Source organism: Hevea brasiliensis, chromosome 17, assembly GCF_030052815.1.
Source record: "Hevea brasiliensis isolate MT/VB/25A 57/8 chromosome 17, ASM3005281v1, whole genome shotgun sequence".
Taxonomy (NCBI): Eukaryota; Viridiplantae; Streptophyta; class Magnoliopsida; order Malpighiales; family Euphorbiaceae; genus Hevea; species Hevea brasiliensis.
This window is the reverse complement of record NC_079509.1, coordinates 7054916-7064223: the sequence shown is the minus strand read 5'-3', so window position 1 is coordinate 7064223 and position 9308 is coordinate 7054916. Positions and strand designations below refer to the sequence as shown.

The following is a 9308-nucleotide window of genomic DNA, read 5'->3' as shown; positions in this document are numbered from 1 at the left end:
ATCACCCAGTCAATGTAATAAAAAATAATAATTCAAAAAATTATTAATTTATTTAGATTTCGTAATTTCCATTATTAGAAATTCTTTCCACCTGACGTGAGGATTATTTAGTTATTTCAAATTCCAAAATCAAAATATTTTCAACAACTCGTATTTGCAAAAACAAGCTTTGGTCTCTTACAGGTACAAAAAGGTGATGGATGAAATCCTATCCGTTGGAACAAAATCACAGCCCGGTGCGACCACGAACAGTGAAAAACAAAATTACCATTAGGTAAAGGTAAAACAAATTTTTCTCAGAGCATGTAACTTCCGGACACCATTTGTCTCAACCAGCTCCTTCCTACACTGCACGGGCCCCTTATAAAAAGCCACGTAATTTGATATTGATGGTGACGATCATGATACTAAGCTGCCTCAGATCTGATGGTCCTCAGCTCTTAGAAGCGGGCATACAAACTGAAGTAAGGTTTGAGAGAGAGAGAGAGAGAGAGACAGACAGACAGACAGACAGACAATAGCCAAACCAATTACTCTCTATCTCCTAACTCGATAGGTTCTCTTGAATCCAAAAACCAGGCAAATGGGGGAGGTCTTGAAGCTCTGATATGAATCTTTTAACTTTGTTTTGATCTTTTATCCTTTTTCTTTTTCACTGATTTCTGATTTTGGGTTTGCGTTTGTGTAGGAGGAAAAGATGCATGCAGCAGAAGAGAAGAACACGGAGGGGAAAAAACCTGCGGAGGCAAAGAAACCTGAGGGAGAAAAGGCTGAAAAGAAAGAAGAAAAGCCAGCAGAGAAACCACCGGCAGAAGAAAAAAAAGAAGAGAAAAAACCAGAGGATTTAAAGGAATCCAAAGAGGAGGTACCTCCAACTCCGCAAGAAATTGTCCTAAAGGTTTACATGCATTGCGAAGGTTGTGCCCGCAAGGTCCGAAGATGCCTAAGGGGCTTTGAAGGTTAGTGCTTTTGGTTCTCTCTTTTAATATAATCGGTTTCTACTTCCCTAATTTATTAATGACGGTGCTTTAGTGGGTTATTCCAGGGGTTGAAGATGTAATCACTGATTGCAAGACTAGTAAGGTGGTTGTAAAGGGAGAGAAGGCGGATCCACTGAAGGTTCTAGAGAGAGTTCAGAGGAAGAGCCATAGGCAGGTGGAGCTCATTTCTCCGATCCCAAAACCGCCGTCTGAGGAGGAGAAAAAGGCGGCTGAAGAAAAGGAGAAGCCCAAGCCAGAAGAGAAGAAAGAAGACGTTTTTACCTTTTAATCCTTTTCTTCTTTTTTTTTCTTTTTAAATTTTTTTGGTGATACATAATTCACATGTTGGGCTCATTTTCTTGATTGTGCAGCCTCCGGTGATCGTAGTGGTCCTAAAGGTTTACATGCATTGTGAAGCCTGTGCAATGGCAATTAAGAAACGGATACAGAGAATGAAAGGCATGACCTTTTTCTTTTTCTTTTTGTTCTTTTTCAATTTAGTTTAAGGCAAAGTGCCTAATTTTTTTTAGGCGCCCTTGTTCCATTTTTCGTTCATGCAATTTCTCTTCAACTTCTTTTTTTTTTTTTTTTTTGAAGATTATTATGTTATTGTCTTTACCACCTTTTGAATCTCTCAGAAAAGATTTTATTCCCTTAATTTCTCTTATTATATTAGTCATTCCATTAGATTCCATTCAATTTGCTCCCAATTGGAATCTAAAAAATTCAATGGATTTCGAATTCGAAATCAAATCCCACCAGCCTCGCATCGTAATTCTTGAAATCTTGCATTAAATGGACCAAAATCTGATTCTTGAGATGCTTATCTTGTAGGTGTGGAATCAGCTGAACCAGATCTAAAGAGCTCACAGGTGACAGTGAAGGGGGTATTTGATCCTCCAAAACTAGTCGAATACGTGTACAAGAGAACGGGCAAGCACGCGGTGATAGTGAAGCAGGAGACGGAGAAAAAAGCAGAAGAGAAAGGCAAAGACAAAGAATCCAAGGAAGAGAAAAAAGGAGGAGGTGGTGACAAAGAAAATAAGGGTGGTGAACAGGAAGAAAACAAAGAAAAAAAAGAAAGCGTAGGCCAGGCCAAACCGGAGGCGGCAGCGGAACCTACAGTCACAGACGAGACCAAAGTGGTGGAGCTGAAAAAGAACGAATATAACTATTACACACCAAGGTATGCCATGGAGTTGTATGCCTACCCTCCTCAGATCTTCAGTGACGAGAACCCCAATGCATGTTCCGTTATGTAAAAAGTTTTTGGATTCGGGGGCAATATGGGATTTGGAAAAAAAAAAAAGGGTGATAATCTGCCCATCCTGCTCTCTTTTACGTGTGCTGCTTGGTTAAAGTATAATCTACACATGAACGGTAGAATTTTGTGATGTTCTTTTTTGGTTTTTTTAAACTTCACACACGCGCACACACACACGTATATATATATTTTAAACCCATATAATAACAATTATATTAACATTATTATGTAGCCTAATTTGATCAACGTGTTTAGTTAAATTATGCTCCTCCAATTGTCATATAAAAAAATACTAATATTATTATTTTATTTATAAAATAATATATTTACGTTTTCATTCGTACTGTTTGAACAAGTGGGTTGGAAATGTATAGCAGTTAGATTTGGGAAATGATTGGGAAATGGACCCAACAAAACTTTGTTTGGCTGAGCACTTACAATGGTTGAGGTTACATCCACCAAAAGTCACTAAAACAAAAAGGAGCTAGTAATGAATGATAGGAAGGAAAGAGATTAGGAGTATATATGATTATTTTGTTTTCTATTCACCAACTATTAACAGTAATGAAATAATTAAATATACAGCTTAAGGAGTGGACTACCACATGTAAAAAATAAATCCAATAATTTAATGAACTGGACTGCCTTGGTGGGAACAGCAAACAGGGTTTTTAATGTCGCTTGTCACTTTTGAAATATAAGGAATCTATTGTGACATTTTGGATGGTGTAATTGATATGAATAATGGAAATGGTGTATGATTGGAATGATAATAAAAAGGGTAGCTAGTGTTTTCTAATGGAACGAGAAAAAGAGGACAAAGATGGGAAGGACCCCGACATGTATGTTGTGGTGCCAAGTTTTCGCATACGAACATTAAATCCTTCTTTCTCCAATACTACAATATATTTCACCATTTACTGTCAATTTAGCAAATCAGGCTCTTAGGAAGGGATTATGAATTCCACAATCGTTGTTGGTCAGATAATTATAGTCTTGTCTGCTTTATTATTATTATTATTATTATTATTGGCTTAAAAAATCTATTATGCTTCATGCTTATTAAAAAAAAATAATAATTTTTTAATTGGCTGAGTGTATTATATACATCTTGATATATCTGATAATTTTTTGTAAAATAATATTAATAAAAATTGGGGATTTTATGTAGAGCGACAAGGCAACCTAATTTTTTTTTTCTTGTAAGATTTGCTATTGTGTACTCAAAGTTAGGTAGTTTTCACCTTGATCTTGGATAAACCACTTTTAGAAGATCACAAACCTTCCTCAAAATTTCCCCAGAGTGAAAAATCAATAATAATCCCTTAAAACAAGAAATCCATTTTCCCAAGAGGGCCCATATATAGGAACCTATAGTATCACTCAAATGGCTCTGTTCTGTTATTCCTCGGTGAGAAGCCATGCAGAAACTTGAAAAAAAAAAAGAAGGCACTTAAAATGAAAATGAGTTTGGATTGTTTAATGAGTGTGAAATCTGGAAATGCCCAAAAAGCATTTCCAAAGATTAATTGGAGCCTATTGTACTCATTAAGAGGAATATATATGCATATGGCCCAGCACAAACATTTCTATCGATATGGTTTTTTCCTGATAGAAATTCCAATTCGTGTATCAACTTCAATTCTACTTTGGTCTTTCCAATAATGAAGCTACCTGTGGAAATGGGGAAATAATTATGTTCTATCAACTATGGAGTTGAAGCTGGCAAATATTTTGGAAACTTAATCTCAATCTCTTTCTTTTCCTTGTTCCTGCAAATCAATTATGAAGTTGAGGTAGGTTTAGAAGGAATCCCCTTTGATATATGTAAATTCTTCTTATGATATGATGATTTTTTTAGAAGTAAGCGATTGATCGAATAGAACAAATGGAAGTATAATGATAATGAAGAATATAACAAGTTCTGAACCCTGACAAATTTGCTAGCAAAAGTGGTTTATGGCTCAAGAGTGGGCTCACATCACATACATAGGACTCGAATGATTGTAGAGAGAGATTGTTAACCATCGTCCATAGTACCTAGCCAAGGATAATAGCACATGCAATGCCCTCTTTTTGTTGGTGTACCTTGAAAGTAGCATGTCGAGAGTTGTGCAAACAGTGTTTAATAAGAAACTTAATCATGGTTTCTTATACATTATATAGCTCTCCACTATATCCTTTTCAAAAGGTATTGCGACTGCTCCTGCATGAGATTCGATCTTCACATGCCAATTCCATCATTCCAGCTAGAGGGTTTTTTGTTTTTGTTTCTTTTGTTGGGCTACATGAATATCCCAAGCGAGAGAAACATAAATATTGTACAACTCTTGAATCTCATCTCAAGAATTAATATACATCTCAGATAGACAGTAGCCTTTATTATATTGCATTAAATATGGCTTTTGGTGATTATTATATAATCAATCTTAGTGTTTTAAAGAGTTTGTGCCAAGTTGAAGGCTGCAGGCTCCAATAAAGCAAATGGGTAATTTGTCTTTTTGGCATTTCCTATGCCCAACCTGTTTACTAACATTTTCCCATTGCTTAATTTGAATAATAAACCTTTTTGTCCTGGCTAATATGACTTCCCTTCCATTAACCCTGAACCACGTACGTACCCATTAATATTGTAAGAAAAAAAAAATCATTTAATAAATCAAAATCTAAAGAAATTTTGCTTGTGCTAACTTTTGCCAAGTGAAATGGATTGAAACAAATGGGAGAAGTTGTTAAGGGGAAATAATAATGGAAAAATTAGGTGGAATTGGAAAGGGAGTGGTTGCAGTGGATTATCTCAAAGTGGGAATTGTCCCTTTCCAAGCATTTGCTCACAATGACGAAATCATAATTGTAATTAAATTTCTTGTCAATGATACAAAACTAGCGTTTGTTATCCTTTGGAAAGACGGTCCTCCTTTTTCCTCTCATCACCACCTACATCATCCGTCGCCTCATCTCTTTCCTTATCTTTTCTCTTTCTCTTTCCTTGTATTTTTTTCTGTAAAGAATTCCACTTCAATTTTCCTAATCCTTCTTCCGGGAAATTCTGAGTGTGACTTTGAATTAAACTTCTTCTCAAACAAATCACGTTTCTTTTCTTGACTAAAGTTTAAGGATCGATCTAGAAAATTTCTGTGAAATTTAGAGCCTTCTTTTTAATTTTCCAGGAAAGTTGAACACGTCTCTTTAACTCTTCCTTGCAATGTCCAAAGTTTTCTACATATGTAAACTTCTTTTTTTTCTCTTTCCCATTATTATAAAGAATTCGAGGATGATATTTTACGATTTAAATAACAACATTAAATCATTACGAAAATTTATATAATAATAGATTGTGCACTTTATATCATTATGAAAATTCTTTTCAAAATTAATTAGTATTGAAAATGATTTATTAGGGGACACCATACTCTTAAAATCCGAAATTTCATAACTGAATTTTTTAGTAATCAAGTCTTTATATTGTTAAAATTATTTGATTAATTATATTTATGGTTCTTCTGTTTTTGGTTTTTAATCTTCCGTTGCATTTTTTTCTTTAAAAAAAAAAGAGAATATTTTAGCCGAGCTGCATCAATTATTTGAAGAAACATAAGAGTTAGGGAACTGTTGGCGGGCTTGAGGTTAACTAGTGTTGGACCACTAAATCTCGCAGTCCCAGGATCAAGGATATTTTTCTACGAGCCGTATTCGCCCTTCTCTCTCTCTCTCTCTCGCTCTTTCTAATTTGTTATACTGTTCATATCATAATAAATCCAGAAACCACTGAAGGCCGCGGTGGTCCTAACAGAGGCCATCTTCCAATACTATAATTCTCTTTTGTGTTCCTTTTAAGCATATATTAAAAGGAAAAAAGAAAAAAAAATTACAAAATACTTAGATGGCTGATAAATTTTGTTTTGATGTATTAAAAATATTGTTATGTTAATTATCAAGCTCTGCATTTCATTCTTAATCACAAGTAAAATATTTAATTTTACTTCAGTTACCGCCGTCACTGATGGCTGTTAATATTATTTTACTGCTCACAACCATTCTGTGGACTTGTGTCCCACAACTGTAATTAAAAAAAAAAAAAAAGCACAATTATTGAAGCAGAGGTGAGTTGATGGAGGGGATTCTGTAGTAAAATTGGGCTGACAAGAAGAGTTTGGCCTGAGTCTGAGGAATGAGCCAAAGCTCGCATTCTTATGCATATCCATCTTTTGTACAACTATTCTGCCAAAAAATCTTTCTTTATCTATTACTTTTTACGTGTTGCTGATGAGAGATCATCATTCTCCTCACTCCTCTTTCACAGTACGCCGCAAATGATAACCCCTTCCTCTCCTCCTAGTCCCGTGGCTAATGTCTGGATAAATTTTGATAATTATTTTTAAATTTATTTAATTATAATATTATAATTTTTTAATTTAAAAATATAATATAAAATTTATCACCCTTTAAATTTTATATAATAAAATTTTTCTAATTTTTTATTATTAATTTTTTAATTAGATATTAATTTAAACAATTTTAATATAAAATTTAATTAGTATTTTTTTTAAATTATGTGTAAATTAAATTTTTTTCTTTATAAATAAAATAATTTTTCATGTATAAAGAAAAAATTTTATACTTTATATAAGAGATAGAAAAAAATATTAACTAAATATCATACAAAAATTATTTATATTAATTTCTAACTGAAAAATTAATAATTAAAAATTAAATAAATTTTATCATATAAAATATAAAATTTTAAAAAAAATTATATTATATTTTAAAATTAAAAAATTATAATATTATAATTATATAAATTTAAAAATAATTATTAAAATTTATCCTACGCCCTCTTTCACCTTCTGTTTACTTTCGTGTCAAACTCATACTCGTATTTTTAAGAAAAATACATCCTTGCTAGCTCCTTGATTTTATTAACCCATCATTTATCCAAATATAATGTAATTAATACGTCACAAATGCTTCCATTATCCTACTCCTCATGCTGTCCTGCATTTGACGCCGCATGCAGTGCCTCCGTTTTAGCGAAAATTATATATTACATAATCACAAATAAATAAATATATTAACTAAAATATAATTTTAAAATTTTATTAATTAAAATATAAGCTAAAATTTCAGCTCACAAGAAACGACGACAGAATATAATCTGGTACGCTACGCTCAGTTGGCGATTGATGTGTTTGTCGATTGTGTGTAAACAGGTGTAGAGGAACATGTTGGATTGGCAGACGGGTCCCACGTGATGGGTCCTTTGTAGTTTGTATTTTACGGGCAAACCCACGTGACCGTCCCTGCTTTCTCCTTTGCTATTTTCGCACTTCTCGGATTCTTCCCTCTCTCTTCCACTAGTATTTGTGCTTGGTGCTTCCCATCTTGCGCTGTTAATTCCTTATTCACCACCATTTTTTAATGCATTTTAAGTATCTTCTATATATTCAGGGATGGAGTTAGTGGAGGGCCAAAGGGAGCATTGAATCTTTCTAAAATTTAAAAAATTTCTAAAGATTTAATAGTAATTTTAGAATTTTTTTTCTTATTTTATATTTATTTTTAATAAATATAATAACTTAAAAATTTTAAGTGAATTTAATAATAATTTTATATAAATTTTATTTTATAGTTATGAAACGATTATCATCATTAATTAATTTATTTTTTTAATTAATATTTAAATAAATAATTTATTAGCAGATCATATATTTTAATTAGACTCCCTAAATTAAAATTTTGACTATATATTAAATAAGTTTTATATTCAAAATAATTTTAATGATAATAATCATAAAATAAGCTTACGAATAAAATTTAAAAAATAGGATAATTAAACCAATTAATTACTGTCAACCTACGCATTTCATCTTTATATTTCATGATTTAAAATAGATTCTTTTTAATTTGCTTCCACTTTGTTAATTTCTTACAAGTAATTAATAGTTGGTCCGGGAAAAAGACCATGTAATAATAATAAATAAAAAGGCGAGAATTCCCCAATATTTTTGTAAATTATATTCAAATTTTAATAAAAATTATTATTTTATATTCAACGTGTGCTATTAAGTTAATAGTATGCATATGTAAAATTAATAATACATGCAGCCAGCAATTGTGTTAAAAAAAAAAAAAGGTTTTGTCTGATAGCGTAGAATTGTTAACAGCGTAAACAAAGTATATAAAAGAAATAAAAAATAATAATTAAGCTGGAAAGAGAATTATATTACAAAAAAAAGACTAGGTTACCATGGGGGATCCATGCGTAGCTGAGGTTGTCTGCGATTTTTATTAATATTTCATATTAATTTGAAATGAGATTATATGTTTCTTATTAAAATTTAAATATTTTTCTCTCATTAAATTAATTTTTAAAAACAAATTAAACTTGGCTATTTTTTTAAAAGGTTTATTTTGCTTGGTTCAAGCTTCATATCCACCATATTTAAAATAATAACAATAATAATAGATGGAAAGTTAAAAAGGAAATATGATCGGAGGCGGTAGCCGTAGGTGGGCACGGCCATGGAGGGTAACATTACAGCTATTTATGTCAGATTTACGGCACAAAAAAAAAGGAAATATGGTCAGTGACAGCGACTAAAGTCAGATGGTGGTCCTGTCCCGTATTTATGTAGCCAGCCTACGCTTCTGGACCATTTAGTATATTGTATATAATACATAATATATCGTAGACATAAGTGGACAACACGAACAGCCATTAATTCAGTGCCATCATTATTCAGACATCCATGATAAATAATAACATTATACGGGCACAAAAGGTAGACCAAAACTCCAACGTTTGCTACTATTGTGGAACTATATACATTCGACATTGTAAACATATCAGCTTTATTATAATGGTAAATTCCACTTTGGATTGGGATATATTTTGGAACAATTGCAAAATATGAAAGGATGGCATGCAGCACTGAATGCCCCAATGTTAAATATTTATTTAAATGGCTAATCATATGTTATCTATTATTTAGTATTTACTCAAAGATCAAATAAGGAATGGATGTAGGGGTTGGCATTGGCTTAGCAGTATTACAGAAGAAAGT

At 32.2% G+C, this 9308-nt stretch overlaps 1 protein-coding gene across 1 annotated transcript; it reads left to right on the top strand.

Annotated features, from left to right (window-relative positions):
- The first annotated feature begins 397 nt into the window (after positions 1 to 397).
- Positions 398 to 2374, top strand: LOC110645505 (heavy metal-associated isoprenylated plant protein 7). Its single transcript, XM_021798705.2, has 5 exons — positions 398 to 592; positions 689 to 959; positions 1046 to 1254; positions 1352 to 1439; positions 1815 to 2374. Exons 1-5 carry the CDS (start codon positions 584 to 586, stop codon positions 2240 to 2242), a joined length of 1005 nt encoding a protein of 334 aa, XP_021654397.2. The 5' UTR covers positions 398 to 583; the 3' UTR covers positions 2243 to 2374.
- The last annotated feature ends 6934 nt before the right edge of the window (positions 2375 to 9308 follow it).

Bases quoted from the DNA above. Each gene is read 5' to 3' on its own strand.
- LOC110645505 (XM_021798705.2), top strand. The intron at 960-1,045 runs GTTAGTGCTTTT...GGGTTATTCCAG, and splicing joins ATGCCTAAGGGGCTTTGAAG to GGGTTGAAGATGTAATCACT. The intron at 1,255-1,351 runs GTTTTTACCTTT...TTGATTGTGCAG, and splicing joins CAGAAGAGAAGAAAGAAGAC to CCTCCGGTGATCGTAGTGGT.